At 34.6% G+C, this 21,073-nt stretch overlaps 1 protein-coding gene and 1 long non-coding RNA gene across 8 annotated transcripts in view; one reads left to right on the forward strand and one right to left on the reverse strand.

The window, feature by feature from the left end:
- Positions 1–21,073, reverse strand: part of ADGRV1 (adhesion G protein-coupled receptor V1) — a 305,664-nt gene that overhangs the window by 242,454 nt on the left and 42,137 nt on the right. For 5 of the 7 annotated variants that reach the window (XM_068175720.1, XM_068175721.1, XM_068175718.1 and 2 more), the window contains 12 exons: positions 14,656–14,688; positions 13,473–13,599; positions 13,183–13,368; positions 12,278–12,458; positions 11,556–11,719; positions 10,803–10,926; positions 10,135–10,401; positions 8,613–8,739; positions 6,160–6,377; positions 4,364–5,107; positions 2,215–2,588; positions 206–382 (listed from right to left, as the gene is read on the reverse strand). In XM_068175720.1, coding sequence (XP_068031821.1) covers positions 206–382; positions 2,215–2,588; positions 4,364–5,107; positions 6,160–6,377; positions 8,613–8,739; positions 10,135–10,401; positions 10,803–10,926; positions 11,556–11,719; positions 12,278–12,458; positions 13,183–13,368; positions 13,473–13,599; positions 14,656–14,688 — 2,722 coding nt within the window. Of the gene's footprint in view, positions 1–205; positions 383–2,214; positions 2,589–4,363; positions 5,108–5,676; positions 5,817–6,159; positions 6,378–8,612; positions 8,740–10,134; positions 10,402–10,802; positions 10,927–11,555; positions 11,720–12,277; positions 12,459–13,182; positions 13,369–13,472; positions 13,600–14,655; positions 14,689–21,073 lie in introns of those variants that run through there. The other 2 variants (XM_068175724.1, XM_068175725.1) reach the window with 2 other exon arrangements.
- Positions 1–21,073, forward strand: part of LOC137464407 (uncharacterized) — a 234,906-nt gene that overhangs the window by 76,648 nt on the left and 137,185 nt on the right. The window lies entirely within an intron of this gene.

Here is a 21,073-nt window from a genome sequence, read left to right on the forward strand (position 1 = left end):
TAATGCCTGAAGTGAGATGCACACAGATATATAGATGTCTATCCTATCACTCGTTAGATGTCAAAGATAGAAAAGCCCCTGCAAAATGTAATAAAAGCCATGTGAAGAAAAGACTCTTTGAAAACCAGTCAAGCATCCTCAGAAGGTGTTTTCCAGCACGTTTGCAAAGGACAGGATGAATAGTTAATAAGAAGGTAGGGTTTACCTCTGATCTCTGCCAAGGAAGGAATGTGATAGTGCCACTGCTGTTGGAAAAGTCGCTAACAGAGTAATTAATGCCCCTGGAATCAACCTGTGAGATAATGTAGTTTATATACACATAGTCTAGGGAGCCCCTTGTTCGCTCCACAACACAGGATATAGTGGAACCCTCAGCAGCAGCCTGGAAGAAAGCAAGAAATTGACATATTTGTTATGATCAAAGTAAATCAAAGGAATAAATGTAAAAGGTTGAATTCTCTAATGCTGTGCTAATGTTCAGCTATTCTTTATTGCTGTCATGTTACTTTCAGCACTTTTGGAGTGATAGGAAGCTGAAACTGATGTTGATGGTGGTCAGAACAATCTTAATGAAAATTGCAATATCTTCTAGCATCTCCCTGAGGTCAGCCAGTAACTGTACCCTGCTGTTTCTTTTGGACACAAAAACAGAATCAATGTTTAAAATGTATATATCAAAAGCAAAAGACTATACTATTTTATATTAATATCAATTTTTAAGATAGATTTGGATTCCTCCTTTCCCTGACTAGAAACACTATGGGAAAAAAAAAAAGATACATTTAAATTAAACTGTACTATTATGATTCAGGGAAAACTAAAGAACTTTTTGTGCTACAGTACTCTTTGCAATTTTATCTTCACAAAGAACATGCCCTTAGCAGCAACAATTTCACACATTTGGAACAAATCAGGTATCGATACTGGCAAAATGTATTAAAAAATTCATGATCAACAAACTAAAATAGAAAATAATTTTATTTGAAAGTTATCAGAATTACTAAAGCTATCTTAAGCATTAGATAAATTTCAGAGCTGCTGTATAGCACAGTACAGATACTGAATATGCTTCAGTTGCTTAATGGACAGATACAGACATAACGAATTAAACTACTGATAAAACAATGCTATAAGATAAAAGTGAAACAATTAACATGCCACATAAACTTTTAATTTTGCTGATCTTTCACATCACAGAATTATCAGCAGCATTGGAAACTGAAGGAATCTATCATGGTAGCAGTTGGCAGGCACCTGGAAAGCAAACTGAACCGAACCAAAAAGTATCATCAGTCAGGCAAGATGGTTGCCTCCAAACACGTCATAAGGACTTCAGATAAAAAGGATGCACTTAAGAGGTCATAAGAGTTCCCAAACTGGAAAGAATTATGAATTTTTTTCCAAAATAATCTAATAATAATAGAGATGAGTATTATGTCTTTCTCCCTCATAATGATTAAAAACTAAAAATTAATTATGTTTATTTTAATCCCTTCAAAAAAAGATTCAAGTTTATATACTGCAGATATGGTGGTCACCACCATAGAAAATTTAATGTTTAAAAACAGCAACTTCCAGCCAGTATTAAGTGTATTCAGATCAAATATGATGATGAAAATGATGATAATTTAATTATAAGGAGGGAGAGACTGGAACAGAACCCAAGAGAAGCAAGTGCTGCACAGCACAATCGCTCAACACGTGCTGACCAATACCCAGCCCATTTCCAAACAATGACCAACTGCATTCCAGCTAATTCCCCCAGTTTATACACTGGACTATTTACCAAACCATCCTTGTGATATTAACATTATTCTCATATTGAATCCAAAACACAGAACTGTACCAGATACTAAGAAGAAAATGAACTCTCTCCAAGACAGCATCAGGTTACAGTCTCACAAGTTACAGAAGTAGAGTAAAAAAGCTGTTCTAGGAAATTTTAAGCCTTAGTCTTCATTTTATGCAATAAAATTAATTTTCTCAATAAAAATAATTTGGGGTGATTTAAAAGTAGTAATATTGGCAATGCTAGAGTGACTGAGCCTGTATAAACAGAACTTACACAATTCCAAATTCTAGAAAACTTTGTTTGACTATAAAAACTAAAAATGTAGAATCAAGGCCCTTCAAAGGTTAGTCAGCCTTTAGACACAATCAATTAGTTTGATTGTGTCTAAAATTTTCCTGTAGTTTTCCTTATAAGCATCTTACCTCAGGAATACATGCTCCAGTGAAGCCAAATAAACCATTAGCATTATCACTTTTCTGTATTCTTAATCTGGCTGTTGTGTTTTCTTCTGAAATTCGAGCTCCACCACACACAGAAATGAGCTTTATGATGAATAACTCCTCTCCTTCTTCCTCTTTGTCATCCTTTGCAGACACAATGAATGATTTATTAGTTTCTCCTTGATGATACTCCAAATACCCAGAGACAGGGTGTACGTCACTCTTTGCAGGAGTTGCATGGAGTTCATAGATCTCTGCTTGTGTCAGTTTTCTCTCATAAAGTCTTACATCCTGCATTAAACCTGTGTACCTGCTGTTGCCATTGATTCCTGCTCCAATTCTCACTATTCCTGGACCTGAGAAGAAAATTAGAATTTTTCTCAATTTACTGAGGCTTTTTTCGAAATAACTAATATATGTAATTATTTAAAAATCTATGTTAACTTGCTTACTGTCCCTGGGTTAGTAATCATATTGATCTTGAAATGGAGAATGGGAGGCTCCTGAAGCCTCATCTCAGTGTTACAGGTCAAATAAATCCTTCCTAGATGGTTCATGTTTTTCAACCTTCTAATTCTATCTGCACATTGTCATTGTCCCTTATCTTAATGAATCTTGGAAACTTCTCTTTTTCCATTAAAAAATTTCAAAGCCAGCTGCAGCCCGCCTCAATTTTGTTTTTCCAAACACTTGCTTTACACATTTTGTATCTTTGTATATTTAATATGTCCTCTGCTAGGACAGAGAATTCATTCTGATGATCACAGTATTAGCCACACAGAGCATGCTTGTACCCTTATGCACTGGAAGAGGAGCTTAAGAAATGTAGACCCAGTTCCAAGAACTTTTTACAACTGCTTTATCATTTCTTTCTCTCCAAAAACTTATTCTACTCAACAAATCAGAGGATGACAGTTCCCTTTTTCACAAATATACTAAGCTGGTAGCTCATACTCATTCCTATCACTCTAAAATATAGAGAACATATCTCTTCAGCTGTTTTATTATTTTGGAAGGAAATGTGCCACTGAGTGTCACTTCTAGAAACAAGTAACCACAACTGCTAATGGTCTCAAGACACAAGGCAGACGATGGTGAGAAAAGCCAGGCTACAGTACCCAATGTAGTATCCAACATTAAATGGTGAGAGATTAAATCCTTAGCTTATACTTGTTGAATCTCCAGACAGAGCTTTATGTTTGTGCACATATATGCATGTAGGTATTATATGCATTTAACATCACTGCATGTTTTTAAATTTTACTTCTTTGATTACAGAGGAACCTGTACTCAAGAATTTGATAATGATACACTGCCTATCCCCATGAAAGAAAACCTGTGAAACTGATGGGAAGAGAAAAAAAGGAAAAGGAGACTAGTGTTATGGAAAAAAAAAAAAAAAAGCACATGGAAGGGTGAGGAAATGCAAAAGAAAGAGTAAACGTAAATGTATTTCCACCATACAATACCTGACTTTGTAAAGGAATTCTTGTGATGCTCACTGCTATGCTAGTTGAGTGTAAAAGTCCATAATGGTTACGTATTACTAAGACACATCGGGGAATATCAAATTAGAGGAACTGAAGTACATATGCTAATGTTATTTGGAACATCATTAAACATATGGGCAAAATTTTCATATACCATGTAAATACATGCTTAAGTAAATTTAAACCCTAAAAATTCTATTGCTTACAAAGTAGTGGTTTAGCTGTAATATAATACACTAGACTCAAAAACATTATTGTATTGTGATTCAGAAATCAAAAGAAAAAAATTCTTTCTTAGTCACAATACTATAAATCTAATAAAAATCTTAATTATAAATATATATAAATATTTTTATAGTTATATATATAAGCATGCATATAGAAATATAATTATTAATTATTATTTTCAAATTATTGAAATTCAAGCTCCCTTTCCATTATTATGCTTTTTGAAAATTTCCCAGCTCTTATTTCCATTTATATGGTTTTTGAAAATCCCTAGAATTTTTATTAATTGCTTTTAACTAACTAATCAGGTATAATAATTTCAGAATCTTGCATACATCTTTCAAGGAGCTAGAGTCTTCCATATTTTGCAGAACTTCACATATGAAGAAGAATAATACAACCTATTGACTCACCATCAGCAATTGCTTCTCCTTTAAGGCTCTTAATTCCTCCTAGAACTGGAATTCCATCCATGTAAAATTCAATTATACTTTCATCCAGAGTAATCAGAATGTGAACCCAAGTACTTTCATCCAGATATTTCAGGACTGTTGCTTTGGCTATGTATGTCATATAGGACCCTAATGCTGTATAATGAAGCACTACAGAAATATGAGAATCATTTGTTTGGATTTTCACACCATAATATAAAGTCCCATTACCATCATCCTTTTCAACTATATAGCCATCAGTATTGACATTAGGAATTAACCATGCTGAAAATGTAAAATTAGTTACTGCAGTATTTCCATCGTATGGGTATTCCAGACCAATAATTCCAAATGCATCCTCTTTTCCACTGAAATACAAAGCATCTGTTCCACTGTGATGGCGTCTCATGTGAGGCTGAGATTGCACTGAACTTGGAAATGATCCCAGCAACAAAAAATCTACCATTGATGGTAATCCACCTTGAAACGTACTGGACAGTATTTCCCAACCTAAACGGACAGCACCAAAAGTGCCTTGATGTCTCCAGATGGTGAAGTCTGTAATATAGGAAAGATCATCTTCAGAAAGAACATCTTCTACTATCTCTCTGTCCTGACTCTCTGGATCTATAACGAAGACTCCAAAAGGGTCATCATTGAAAGGGATCATCACCGTTACAGCAAGGCTTGTTTCAGACAACTGCCCACCAGGACCAGGAGACCCACCTATATAATGGAAGTTAAGAGTAAAAGTTACTGGTCTGAAAAAAGTTACTAAGTATTTTAAAGTGTTTAAACAAAATACCTTTTAAATATATCTAGATCTTCTTTAAAGGATCTCTGAACTCTTAGAAATTTCTCCAAATTTAAGATTAATATAAATTAACTGTATTGGTTTTAAAATACAATAGAGAACATTTTCATAGAAAATAAGCCATGTTATTTTTTAATTGCAGAATATAACTGTTTTTCAGTTAAAAAAAGATTATCGCAGATTTTCTGAATTAGTAATGAGATAAGATGCTTTTGTTTAATTTGAAAAACATTGGGTCAAATTCATTTCTCATTGTACTCCAAGATTTACACAAATATTAAATGGCAACATTTGGTTCACTGCCTCCAATTACACAGAGATTACCCTGCAAAATCAGTAACCAGTTGTGTGTTAAAACTGCTCCTAAGTCCTGCCATTAGTCACCTACTTCTCCACAATAAGAAGACCATGGTGTGACTGTAGAGCCTCCATGCACCACTAAGCAGGAAATCTTCTCAACACACATATGGATTTCATTTACAGAAATGTCAACATATTTTCAGTTGTATCTCGGCACAGAAGACTATAAATAGTACTGAGGTGGAAGAAGTCCAGCAGATTTGGAACTCTACTCAGTAGCAAGCATGTAGCAGTTGTAATTTGAGTGATATGAAGTGGTAACTATTTGTATTTTAGAGAAATTTTTAGAAAAAAGGAAACAAGCCAGCCAATCTCCATTATGGCATTTTATGGTATTTTATACCTTCATTTTGTCAGCTCTACAGAAGGCTCTACATCTCTGAAATCACTAAAAGGCATCTTTTTTAAAGGCCAGACTCCAAAACTGTTTTCATGTATCTAAATTAAGGAAAAAATTAGAAACAAAACCTAAAATGTCACCAGGAAAGTATAGGATGACATAGGTATCAAGGCAAAGTTCTTTGCAGGATTGTTTCTTTTTGATTGATTAAATATAATTGTTTTCTACCAGATAGGAAGGGAATGTTTATATGGAAGACAGTACCTGAAACATTCACCAATTTTAAAATGTAAAATTCATTGAATTCAGGAATTTTATCTGAAACAGCATGGAGCACTATCTGCTTTGATCCTTCACCATCCATGAAGTACACAGTTCCGTAAGTTTCACAGAACTCTTCCCCTGGCTTCAGTGTAGAGTCATTATGAAACAGCTGCCAGGTTAATGAGACATTCCCAAAGTGTCCTCTATGTCTCAAAATCCTGTTCAGAGATACAGAAAGAGTCAATGTCCTGGTAGGTATGCATCAGCATTCTCCTTTAACAATGGAAAACATGGACTAATTATCCTTACTGTGGAATATAATATGCATTGTTCTAAATAACCACGAATAACAAACAGAACCATGAACAATAAAACAATCCTCTTGGAGGGCCTGCAGTTTCACAATATAATTCTTCACCGAAGTATACCACAGATGTCTTAGAAAGAAAGTAATCAATGAAGGTACATGCAAAACAGCACTGTTTAGATGAACATCAGTTTGTCTTGCATTTCTATTTTTAATAATAAAAAATGAATGTATAATTCAGCAAATTAGCAATAAAAATTGTGTTAACTGGCCACTCTTAGAGAAGAAAGAGAAGGTATTTAACTATAAGTATTTTATCCTTTAACCATTAAGATGCCGTAAACCTTTTTTGTATTGGTATTTAATTACAGTTTTATAGTAGGTCCTTCACAAATCTGATTATTCCATATTAAGAATTAAATAAATAAAAAAAAAACCCTTTTATTTGTTTGCAGAGTTATCTGGTAACATATTGTCACCAATTTCCAAAAAGTTATTATAAATAAAAACTGAAGAGCTGAACTGAACATAAAGAAGCTCCTTTATTAACAAAATATGTTTGCATACAAAAAGACCATTTCTGTTTTTGTGGTAAAAAGCAAAAAAAAGCTGTTTAAAGCATTATTATACAAGTCTGAAAAATTAATTAAGTAAAGCAGTCTAGGAACAGAAACACAATATGGTTTTACTGCTTCCAAATGTTCCTTTTGTTGTTATTAAGCAGGGCATTTTATTCCAGTGGTGTAGCACTGTTGCAGTAACTCCAGTTACTCTCTTAAAAGCTCAGTGCTGCCATAGTTGTTCTCACTGGTTAGATTATAATCTAGTCTGACCCTTTTCTTATGTACTAAAGTTACTCTCTTAAAAGCTCAGTGCTGCCATAGTTGTTCTCACTGGTTAGATTATAAACTAGTCTGACCCTTTTCTTATGTACTAAACAAAAGTCAAATCCTTTTGGAGGTATAGAAGAGACAGTTTCCTAGGAAATATATTTTATCAATAAGAACTAAGCAAGGTAAGATTTTGATGACCTTGGAATCATGTGCTTCCATAAAGTGCCTGTATACAAATCTGTTTGTTCAAATCATCACTCTTCCCACCATCAATTTGAAAAAAGAATTATTAAGGACCACCCAAAGAGCAACCTAACAAAACCAACCACAGAATACATATTTAATATACTCTTTTAACGAAGATTTTAATTTTTTAGATGTGCAACACAAGCATAAAGATCTAACTCACAGTCATAGGCATCTATTTCCAGGCCTTAAAACAATCAAATTAAATAAAAATATATAAAAGATAATTATACAATTGTTTAAAAGCCTTTTCTTTAACTGTTCCACTGTCACATTTATTGTGATCCTGTTTCTTTATACCCTGTCTAAAATTTTCTCATTGAAAATCAGTATTTTTGTCAATTTATAGCCACGTTCTGACTTTAGGAACATAAAAAAGTCAGATGACATGAAACTTAATTTCTTAACCCTTCCCTTTCCTGAATACATCCCAGCAGCTACAAGTCAGACTAGGGAAAAATATATTCAGCCTAGAAGAAAGGCGCCTTTGGACTTTGAGTATGGTTCCTATCTGCAATTTACTGATAGAAGAAAAACAAACTAACAGAAAGAATAACGTAAATAGGTTGTTTGCAGGGTAAGATTTCAAAGGGGGGTGCAAAAAGAAATTAACAACCACATGGTTGTATTTACCTGTAATTTGAAAATATTTTTTTACTTCTTTGTTAGTCCAGGTTATATTCTGCTCATTCATCTTGATCCTTCTGAATCTACACTCTCATGAAAATATAACAAAAACTCCTATGCTGTAATCTTATTTGTGTGAAGATACAAAAAGCCCCCTGTGTTGCAATCTTACTTGTTTACATTTTAACAGGAATTTTGTACACATTTTAATATGAAAAGTCGACTTGATACTATATGAGTTGATATTTGATGTTTTGTTGATCCTCAATATGTTTGTAAATAATTTAATTCAAAATTTGGTGAAGCTATTTTTCTAATAAATTTTAGCAATGCAAAAAATAGGGTTGGATCAAAGTACTATCCATAAAATAACACACACATCAAGATATACATACATGTATTCAAAAAAGGGACAACAATATTATTTAAAAGTTACTTACAAAAAAAAATTACTTTTTCCTTCTTCCACTAGCTTGTCTAGAGGTTCTAAGGAGAAAATTCCATTAGGATCATCATTTGCTTCGATAATAACTGTAGCCACTCCAGCATTAAAGATAACAGTATCCCCTAAAAAGAGGGTGATTAATTTTATCAAAACTGGAATCAGAAATGGAGCTAACTCTAAAATTGAATGTATTTTCTTCTCACATCAACAGGTTTCATGCAAAGAAAGTAACAAGCAGTGATAAAAAAATCAATTCAAACTAATATTTGAGATATTTAGTAACAGACAAATCAGTGTAAAAAATGTAAATAGCATCTAAGGCAAGGATCAAGAATGCAGATTTGAAGAAAAAAATATTACATGACCAGAGATGATGTAATCCTGAAAAGAAAGGATTGTATGAGAGGCAGTACTTCATGTTTGATCAATTGGTCAAGTCAGAAGAAAAAGACATATTTTCAGAGATCCCAGCTCTCCTTTAGACCTACAGCAGAAATATTGCATTTTAACTAAATACAAGATAACAACAACCACCAAGAGATGAGTCATATCACAGCCTATCCAAAAAGAAATAAATACAAGATACCTGTGAAGTAAGGTGGAAATTAATAGGATTTCTTTGTGTATATTAGCAGAGTAGGGACATTTCAACACCTCTTTATGTCCTCAAAGGTACATTATGTTTCCATCCCCATCCTAGTTTTCACCGTTTTCAAAAGCACTAGACTTGTTTTTATTCCAAAGTGAACAACCTATTCATGGTTTTAACTTCATATACCTATGTTTGTATTTTCTCAGCGGTACAACAATCCAATATAATTTTCAAAAGGGATGTAACAATCAAGGCCAATATATACAATAGATCATAGAAAAGAAAAATAATAATTGCATTTTTCCCCCTTTCAGGAATTCATCTAGGAATATTCTGTATTTTGCCCATTCTGGCAGGAATGTGTGAAAGAAGGAAAGCCATCACATGTTTCCAAAAGAACGGTAAAAAAGATACCAGTAGATCCTGAACAAAGTTAGTAAAGTAGAAAGAGAGCACTTAAGAGAAAATTTAAGAAGGGAGAAGTATGGCTTGGTCCAATAATTTCCATAAAGCTGGTGTTCTCTAAGAGAGCTGAGTATCAGAGTGAATTCTAGCTGGCCTTGGGAAACACATAAACTATCTTATACTCAGATAATTGAGAAAAATTACCTATTTCTTATATTTAACTTGTATTTTCTTATTGATGAGTCAAAACCCCATCTAATTTGGAGCATTTGGAAAGAGATTTCAACTCAAGTTATTTTTGCAGGACAGTTTCAGCTATTTAATTTAATTTTTGTTTCCAATTAAACAATTCAAGATCAAAATCCAATCACGCTGAACAGAAATTTTATAGAAATGTTGATGCAAACCTTATTCATATAATGCCTGGCATTTATACATTGCTTTACAATAAGAACAATCTGGTAAAAATGGAGAAAAAAAGAAAAGGATTATTAAATATACATTTAATCATTGCTTTTACCTGTTGAATTCAAAAGGAAGATATAAAACACTTCATCAGTTTCAGGGGTATCATCATCATTAATACACACAGATAAGGTCTGCTCTCTTTCTCCAACATCAAACAGAATTAAGCTCTCCTTTTCACTGGGAACAAAGTCTCCTTCTTCAGCTGTTGCATCTCCATTAATAGTAATATACTGAACAGCAACAACAGTATCAGCAGATCCATTCCTTAGGACTGTAAAGTTTGCAACACTCCCTTCTGTAATGCTTACTGACAGAGGTTCTGAAAATACACAAGTAACAAATTCAAGTACAAGCTTGAGCTTCCTGCATGCAGCTTATCCACCTAATCCCCTGTAAAAGGATTCTTCACCTCAGGGAAGGAGAAAGCACATGTAGTTCAGGAAGATAAATACTTGCAGATAGAAGAGAATATTGCTGTCCTTAGCCATCTAAACAATCCAAGAGCCATGCACAAGAATAATGACATAAAATGAGAGAAAATTCTTAGGTTAAAAAAAAAAAAAAAAAAGCAAATGCAATAGAACAATAGAACAAAACCAAAAAAGTATGTCTTATAACACCAGCTCCACTAGGGCTAAGATTTTTCAATAACCTGCTCTTTCAATAAAATCTGTATGGGGTAGAATATGAATTCCAAATTTAAAACCAGTAATATCTAACCTGCAAAATAAATGGGATCATCATTCCTTGTAATTTGTAAAAATGCACTGGTTATATTCCCCAGTCTTGCTCCACCAGTGGCATTGAATAATCTGATTATGAATACCTCCATCTCTTCAGGTACCTGAGTGACAAAGTTTTAAGAAATTAATTTGTTGCATATGAAACAATGAAGAAATTAAAATTAACAGCTGAGGAGGTTAATAAAACAGATTTTCTGCATGTTGTTGTTTATTTCTTGATTCATAAGTGTGTTAAGAGGGAAGAAAAATACTCTCACACAAAAATAATCATCAGTCAAAAATCTTTGTAAATGAATCCCCTCATTATTACTATTATACAGGTGATCCAAAAGTTATCTTGCAGTTTCCTGATGCTGATATAACTTATTTTTACAACTATATTTATTTATTTATTCCTTTATTACTAATTATCCTCATTCTTTCTTATTTTACTTCAAATATATCATCATTAAAAAGATTAGGATTCTTGCTATCAAAACAAGTGGCTTATTTATTATTGTAATTTAACCACATGACTACTGACAGACTCTAACTTTTTTGTTTACAGACAAACACGATGTCTCAAATTTTCTTATGATTTGCTTAAGTAAACTCACTTTTATCCACGTATTTTGATTTTTCTGAAAAAAAATCAGTTTCTTAAAAAACAGAGCTGCTTCTTAAATTTCAATGTTTTAGCACTTCCTCTTTGCTCCACATATTTACATAAAAATACTGTAAATATTATTACCTCATCTGGTAGAGAGTAAATTGTGATATTTTTTGAAAACTCCAGATTATCAAAGAATATAGTCCCTTGTTCTGGATAGATGTCATTGGTACATACTGGGTCAACAGTCCAGGACACACTAACGTTGCCATATTTTCCTTGGTTTCTTACAAGTCTGTAAGAGGCTACAAAATGTAAACATGTACAGTCATTGTGCGTTTCCAGAAAAGCACAACTCAAAATGAAAAACGTCAGCAAAGCTGACACAAAGAGAAAGGAAAGGAAACAGTAAGTAAATCCACTTCCTGCAAAACTAATAAGTGAGTACCCTACACAAACAGTCATATAATAATAGCACATTACAGCAGTTAAGACTTGTATCAACTCTTTTGATACACTAGAGATAGATAAATTGAAGTCACACATATGAAAATTTAGCTCATTCTTCTCCCACATAACACCTCATGCTCGCCAAGCAGAACTACTACCACCAGGCTGTACCTTGTAAGTAAATAAATTCTCTGTCCCTCCTGTCTGGTATATTCTCTAACTATATTTTAACTGGATTGATCCCTAATGGCTTTCAAGGCTCATCCTCCTCCGCACTAATCTCCACTGCTCATCATACTGTACCCCCCTGAAAACTCCTGAGTCAGGCATTGTCCCACAAAGATGAAATAGGAAAAAGTAGCCTTGCAGGAGTGGACAGCAGGGAAAGCAGTTACTCTAATAAAAAGAATTACCACTGTAGATGATTTCTCCTTTACTTTCCTTTATTGTTACTGATAGTTCATCAGGTAGAAATTGAATGACACCATGTGGATCATCATTCTTCAAAATGGTTATATTTACCCTTGTGGCATTCCCCAGCTTGCCTGACATTTCACTGTAGCCACTGAGCACAACCGCATATGCCTCATCCAGCTGGAAGTGGAAAACTCAGTCAGAATAAAAAGATTTATTCAGCAGAAAGAAACAACTTCAACAAAAGAAAGAGACAGCAATTTCAACAGCAGAAAGAGACAATTTCAACAAAAGAAAATTACACACATTTTCTACATGCACAATGATTTTGTACATCTTTGTCATCTGTAACAGTGGAAGTAAAGATTTTAAAACCCCTGACATTAAGCTAATTTAAAAAGAACTTGTCAGCTTGCATTATTAATATAATGCAACTTTGTACTTCAAATATTTATTGAAAAAACACTCACAGGAGATGCATCATGGAACACTAAAATAAGTATTGTGTTTTTGCATCTATACAGCAAATATTAGTGTTTATTATTATGGGGAGCACTGAGTTCAGTCAGCAGGTATTTACCAAAAAACGGACAAAAAGAAAGTGGTTGATTGTACAGCACTCAGTTAAAGTGGTGTTCCATTGTACAGAATGTCACGGATGCCAAAAGCTCAGATGAATAAGAAGTTAAGTTTCAATTTACAAAAAATAAAAATCCACTGAGGCCTATTAAAGCCAAAGATACCTTCTAGTAATCCAAGCATCCCTGGTTTGAAGACTGGGAATACATACCCTAGAAAAACATTGCATACTCGTTCTGCTACCATATATTTTCCTGTATTTTAATAAGTGACAAACAGTTACAATGTGAACACTATTTGGAGAAAGGAAAATTTTCATTTCTACCTCTGGAATCCCATCCATCCTTGTCAAAAGAGTAATTATGATCTCTCTTTCACCAGGTTTAAATTCCAGAATTCCTGTGCTTCCATAAAACTCATTATTTTCCCTTGGTTCTACAGTGTATCGCAGAAACTGCCTAACAAGGTTCCCTCTGCTGCGGACAATCTGCAGTTCGACAGAATCTCCCTCCTATAAAAAAGGAAATCCAGCATTTTACTTGCACTTTGCTAAGATTTTCTTTTCCATAATGATTAAGAAAAGTTATTCAGATATGTATATCTGTATACGTGTACCTTGATACTGTAGGGACCTCTGGAAGAGGGAGAAAATTCAAACACTCCTCCAGGATCATCATTTTCCAAAATAGTGATCTCACAAGTAGTAAACCCATATTTCAGTATTTGATTTTCCACACTGACCCTGGGAAGGGAAAAAAGTGATTTTTTTTTTGAGTGATGGTTCTTTTAGTAAGTAAATACAAATCTATGTGAAGGACATCAGAATCCTGATTAATTCTGTGAATAAATTATGAAAACAATTACCTAAAAAATATAATAAATTAGGAAAGACACACCAGAGTGTTCCATTCACTTGCAGAAAACCCAGCCTTTGTTCCTGAGATACCTTTGCTTTCTGATTATTTTTTACAACTTATATTTCTGGGGCTTTTTAGTCACACATGCACAGAACACAAAGAAAAAGAAACAGAACTGTATACTAAAAATTTAAAATCACATTTAGTATTACATTTTATTTGGATCAAAACATAAGGAGTGATCCAAAACAAAGAGAGCTTGTATTTCTTGCATTCATTTCGTCAGATATAAACTTTCAATTACATTGTTTTAAGTACATTCCATTAAAAATGCAAGAAAAAGTATTGATGAAAAATGCATAAAGAATGCACCTTCAGATGGATGATTTTGATATAGCTTATTAAATGCTGGTTTGTGAATTCAGATTCATCTTCCATGTTTTCTGGAAGAAAATTTCAATGAACAAACAGGAAATATCTATTTTAAATGGTAATATGTAATGTTTATTGCATATTTTAAAAAATATGCCAGCAGACACAAAAACTTCTGTCAACATAAACTAAACAGATGTCATTCAAAAAAAAGATAACTGCTCAACAGAAAACTTCTCTACAGTTCTAGTCCACTCAGGCATTTAGGTGGGACAAATCATATTTCTGCCAGTTTAAGAGAATGGATTCATATTGCAAGCAAGTACAGGTATCAAACACTGAGTCATGCATTAGTAACTTTCATCATTCACAAATTCTCAATAAAGCTTCAAGCCAGAAACCCATGCCATCAAATTAAAAACCAAAGGGAAACCAAGCATTGTCCAAAGCGATGCAGAATACATGATTCCTGAGAGGAAAAGAAGTTATTGACAGATTCTGTTCAAACTAATCACTCGTAAAACAAAGCATTGATTCATTGAAGACAAACCACAGTTCACTGCACTTACCCAAAGTACACAACAAACCTTTCTGTCTCTACCCTGTTAACAGAGAAAGAAAGAATGAAAAAAGAATAGAGGGAAAGAAAAGGGATGGGGGAATGAATGGAAGTGCTAGTTCCTGGAATTTCAATAGTACCAGTCAGGCAATAATAAAAACATGAGCACCAGAAAGCATTCTTTTCCCTTTCCAAACAGTCATGGTCCTTTTATGGGAACCTCCTTCCTTGGCATTTTTCTCCTGACAAATGCTAGCAAGTGGACAATGGTGACAAATGACCCCATGACCAATTCAGAATGTCAAGGCCCATTCATGGTATGCCCTACCCAGCCCTCCTCCAGGTGTTCTTTCACTGCCAACCTCTGTGTCTGCTCACAACTGCACCAGCATCCCACATTTATAACTTCACACAAAAAAAATATAATCAACATGCCTCCATTATGTGTTATTTCATCAATCTGACACAGTAATGATAAAAACAGATAAATACATTGGGAGTTGTAACACATACATATCGAAGACTATTCTAGCAAAAAATCACATCAAACTTTATTTCTGACAATTTTTTAGATTAATCAGATTATCAGAGTAAAATATCAACAAAAAAGAAAATAAGAAAACCACCACACCCAAAAAAAAAAAAAACAAGAAAAAAATAGAAATAGGAAAATAAGCACATATGACAAAACTACCACATAAATTCAGATGAAAGGACATTATTCTGCAATAACAAGTATGTAATTTCATTAAAGTATGTACAGATTCATTTCTTAACCTAAAATAAAAATATAGTTAATATTAAACCTAGATCTACCATTAAAATTGTATAAACAGATAAACAAATCATTTATAAAGTGAAGTTTTGAATTCAAAAATAGTCCAGCTTCAGAATTCAATAGACATAAGAGTTCACTCAAAAGTCTGAAGTAATAAAGCAAATACATTTGCAGCTCTATTCTTTCAAATAGGAAATTTGATTTAATAGAAATTTAGTTATTTGAAGTGAGGCTACAATTTATATACTACATATGAAGACATTCTCCTTTCCTTCAGAAATGTATGCAAGTTTTCCAAAATCGTCAAGCATTAATATCATTTTAAAAGTCAAGGTGAAAATTCCAGAGCTAAAGTTTATGCTAAATTTTCATTATATTGCTATTAATGCTAAAATTCAATTCTATCACTAAGCAGTTGGTAACATATTTCACAGCAGAGAATATAAATGAGCAGTTGGTAACATATTTCACAGCAGAGAATATAAATGAACCATTATATTAAGTGGGTTTTTGGTACGTAGGTACAAGCTTAAGTGGTTAAGACACAATCACCAAAAAGTGAAAGGGAATGCCAGATACACCATCTCTTTCATCTTCATGAAGTCAGACTGCATGAATCCAAATGCAGCTCAGATGAAAAAGAGCCTGTTAACTGAGGAGTAGTGCTAGAATCTAGTATCGTGTTGTAGTGCATGATAGCAGCTTTAACGAAATCCAAGGGGTAGCTGAAATTAAATAGTCCGAATGTACCATGTGGAGGTACTTTGAGTATCTCCAGGTATACCTTGAAAGTACTTAGAAGACTGGCAACACTTACCATCTTTTAACAGGCACAGTGTAAATCGGACCAGAATCTCGAGAACTTGGAAGTTAGATAGCAACTGATCAGATTCAACCCATCCACTGCTAAAAACACCATTATTTTTTATTTTTCTCCAGCCAAGTTTTCAAAACTAGGGTCACTTGACTGACTGACTGACTGATTGCTGGATCTCATCTTGTTTTCCTGCATAACTGGCCAGATTGCTACCAGTACTCTAATATATTAAATGTTTGTTAATATTCAAAAACAGCAGATGGTGGCTGGGCACTGGAACAGGCTCCCCAGAGTAGCAGTCACAACACCAAGGGGCATCCTGTGTAGGCCCAAGAGTTGGATTTGATGATCTTTATGGGTTCCTTCTAATTTTGCTCATTCTGTAATTCCATTATAAAACAACCTATGCAAAAGAGATTAGAAGCCACGAAGTACAGGCTTCCAACTTGGATCTGCCATTACATGAGCAATGAACACAACAGGATCCCTCGTGTCTACATTCTGGGGTACTCATATACAAGTTTTCCTATCAACTCTGGACCAGGATCCATCAAATGACTTCCTGGCTCAGCCTTGGATTTTTCTTCTTGCAGTGGACCTGCCTGGCAATCACAGAGCTGTGCCTGATGCTAGTGACCATCATCCAAACTTGGCATTTATCCTTGACATAACCTGCCCTACCACCACGACCTTACCTTCTGCTCTGGACTGAAGGCTGCCCCTACTTCCCATATGAAAAATCTTATCTGAAAAGGTTGGTCATCACAGAAGTTCTTTCTTTAAAAATACCTTAATTATTACTTAGCAAGAAATATAGATAAATTAAGTCAACTGAGAAAAGCTTCAGAAAGTTTCCTCAGTGTTTTAAAATGCATAGTACTATAAAATAACAGAAAGAACATTTTTGACTGAGTTTAAAACACCAAGAAAATTGTTAAAGAAATACTACTGAAAATAAAATAATAATTAAGAGAAGTGTTTGAATTTAGTAACTTTGAAACAAGAACTATAATTCTGAAGAAAGTGAATGTTTTGAAAAGCCCATGAGAAACAGAATTGCAACTGTGAATTTGTATTAGTGTTACTCTGAAAAAATACACTTATCTAAAATCTTTCTCTTCTTTCAGGTATCTCAGAAAATGTGCATCCAAACTGCCTGTGGAATGTTACTCAATTTGCATCCTCGATTTGTGTTCACAACTTAATGTTTTCCGAATTGAAAAGTAAGTATTGACTTACTTAGTGACCTAGCTTTACAGAACAGTATTCAAGAAGGAGTGGCCGCATTATAAATTCTACAGTGTTTCTTATCAGAGATAACACCTTTTCTCCAGGTTCAATCCACAATTTATTTGATTTTGGAGGCTATTTTAACTAATGTTATTCATAGCAGAAAATATATGGTGCTACTACTTTGAAAAGTAATGAAAACTAGCCGTAGCTGTCCATTAGACTCATATAAGCATTCTGCTACCAGTTTCAAATAACTTTTTCCTTATCAAAACAAGATCTGGCCAAAGCCTTGAAGTAAAAGCCAGCATTTTACAATGAAAGACTTAATTCTTAGAGCATCACATATATTTTTTCATGGAAAAATTTCTTAAGAAAGATAAATATAGTTTTGAAATAGACACTAAACACAGGAAATCCCTAAGTTAGAAAAATACTGCAAACTCTATTAAACAACTTTTCTTATGCCCTGAATTAAGGCACATAGACAGTATGCTGTGCTTTAAATGGGCCTTCCATGATTTGCAAAATGTTTTATCATTAAGTAGTCTCTTGAGCACAAAAATGCCTTGACTGAATTTGGAAAATAATTGTTTTTAAAAGTGTAAATGCAAAACATAGTATTGGGTTCAGTTCTGGGCCCAGCAATTCGGCAACCATGAAATTGTATAATTGTTACTCTTAAAAATATACTTATCTAAAAAACCTTCTCCTTTATCCGATATCTCAAAAAACGTCCTCTTCCAGTGGGCTACTTTTCAGCCATTCTTCTGTAGCCTGTAGCTATGCATGAGGTTGTTGAGACCATGTGGAGAATCTGAGACTTAGTCTTGTTGAATCTCAAGTCATTGGTGTCAGCCAATCAACCCAGCCTGTCCAGGTTCCTCTGTAGAGCCCTCCTACCTTCCAGCAGATCAACAATCCCACATAACTTGGTGTCATTCACAAATTTACTAAGGGTAAATCTCCTCATCCAAATCATCAATAAAGATATTAAACAGGTCTGGGCCCAATACTGATCCCTGGGGGACCACACCAGTGTCTGGCTGCCAAGTGGATGCAGCATTGTTCACCACCACTCTCTGGGCCTGGCCATCCAGCCAGTTCTTAACCCACAGAAGCGAGCACCTATCCAAGCCGTGGGCTGCCAGCTTTTGAAGGCAAATGCTGTGGGACACAGTAACTTTGCTGAAGTCCAGATAGACAACATCCACAGCCTTGCCCCAATCCCGCAGGCATGTCAGCTGATTATAAAAGGAGATCAGATTGATCAGGCAGGACTTGCCCCTCCTAAACCCATGCTGGCTGGGTCTGATGCCCCAGCCATCCTGTAGGTGTTGTATGACCCCACTCAAGATGATCAGTTCCTTGCCAGGCACAACGGTCAGGCTGACAGGCCTGTAGCTCCCCAGAACCTCCTTCCAGCCCTCTTTGTGAACAAGCATCACACAAGCCAACCTCCAATTGTCTGTGACCTCCTCAGTTAGCCATGACTGATGATAAATGATAGAGAGGACCTTAGAGAGCTCTTACAACACTCCCTCATTACCCTAGGATGGATCCTATCCAGTCCCATAGACTTGTGATCACCTAAATAGCTCTGCTAATCACTAACTACTTCCTTCTGGATTTCAAGAGGTCTGTTTTGCTCTTTGACCTTTTCTACCAGCTCAGGGGAATAATTGATCTTACTGAGGCTGAAGACTGAGGCAAAGAAGGTGCTAAGTACCTCAGCCTGTATCACATCACAGAAATCACTAGAACAATAAAATTTTCCACATTGTATCAGTTTTGCTTCATTGAACATATGTCATATAAATACATTAGATACATACATATACGTATATGGATCTGTTTTGGCATCTTAATTTATGGGCATCATTACCAAAAGATTCTGAGCATAACATATTTAAACACTTGGCTGTTCCTGGTTTTAATTTTCCCAAAATAAAAATAAATTAATTTGTGCATTGTTTTTCCCAGGACCTAAAGTTCAGAGGTTTTCACTCTCAGCTCCACTCATTTAAAAGAACAAACACAATCCATGTGCCATGAGGGTCCTGGCCCTTCAGCTGTGCCAACTGACAAATTTATCGCTGTGTATCTGCACTGGGGGCATGACACTGCCAACAGCCAAATTTCTTGTGCAAAAGTTAAAAAAACAATCAGATTTATTCTGTGGTGATACAGACCTCTGGCTTTATTTATGTTTAGTTTCAATTCAGGCCTATTAAGATATGGGGAAGCATCTAAACTGAAGCTAGTCCTAAAGAAAGAAAATATGAAGAAGCTTCAGCAGGTACAGGATTATCTTGCTTCTTTACAGCTCATCTGTCTTCATGAAGAATATGCAAGCATATTCTTCATGATATACACTGGCCTCTATTTTGTGGACAGCATTCATAATTATTTTTAATATCCAGGGCCTATGGATGGTAGCCACAGAGCAAGGAAGGAAAATACTAGTTTTAATTACTTGGAAGGTTTCTTTTGTTATTACAGGTACAATCAAAGCTCATTTAAAACCTAAGCTGCCTTAACAATATCACTGAGTTGTATATAATACATCCTTGTTAGAACTAATTATCGCATTATTTTGCTATTACTAATCGCAATAAATAAAATGCTTAAGGATATATTTCTATGTCTATAATTTCATTAAAGTCCGTACATGCTCTATCTTTCTAGATTTGTGCTACACTTTATCAAGCAATGCAAGCACATCGACATCTTTGCATCTTTGCATCTTTGATTTCATGGCAATTCACTACTGCTGTGAGGTGCTGGCTGCCAGTCTTAGAAACTGAAATCTTGTGTTCATCTAGAAAACACAAACTATGCAGGAGGCAATACCAAAAGCTTACACACATTACCCTGCCAGTATCATTCACCCCTGCTTTGATGAGTCATCTCCAGTATTGAAAGGATGATCTTTGCAGACATTGCATTATTGGCTTGTACTCAAAAGTTGCCAAATTTCACTTGTAGCCTTAAGGGACACTGTACAGGTGTAGAGAATAGTTCAGATTTTATCTACTACTTATTTACTTTTTCCTGGTCAGCCTAACTTTTCCTTACTGCACTCTCTGACCTTGCCAAGTGTGAGAAAGCTGCTTACTGCTGGTAAAATTTTTACCAGCCACTTCATGATCAATAGAACCTGCTACTCTCACCACACATAGCAAAAGCAGAACAGTGGTTGCGTTTATTCAGCTGCCAACTCAATTCCCTTTCAGACATAATTTTCAAGGCATGGGATTACTAGTCAGAGTACATGATAGAAAGCTGTAGTTACACATACTGCAGAGCTGACAATACTAAAAATTTAATCTTTTATGCTGCCCACTTCCTCTATGTACTTATTTATCTCCTATCCTTCCACTTCAGCATTTTTGGCACGTTACACAACTTCTTCATAACTACAATCATTATTTCTAATCTTAATTTCTTTGTTTGTGCCACAGATTCTAACGAACTTTCAGGCAAACTGGTTTCATCCACAGGAAGAAAAATAGACAACTGCTTGCAATGGTCTCCATTTGTTTTTGTCTTCAACAAGACCATCTTTTCAACACAGTGAATATCTAAGATTAGAATGAAATA

Source organism: Anomalospiza imberbis, chromosome Z, assembly GCF_031753505.1.
Source record: "Anomalospiza imberbis isolate Cuckoo-Finch-1a 21T00152 chromosome Z, ASM3175350v1, whole genome shotgun sequence".
NCBI lineage: Eukaryota > Metazoa > Chordata > Aves > Passeriformes > Viduidae > Anomalospiza > Anomalospiza imberbis.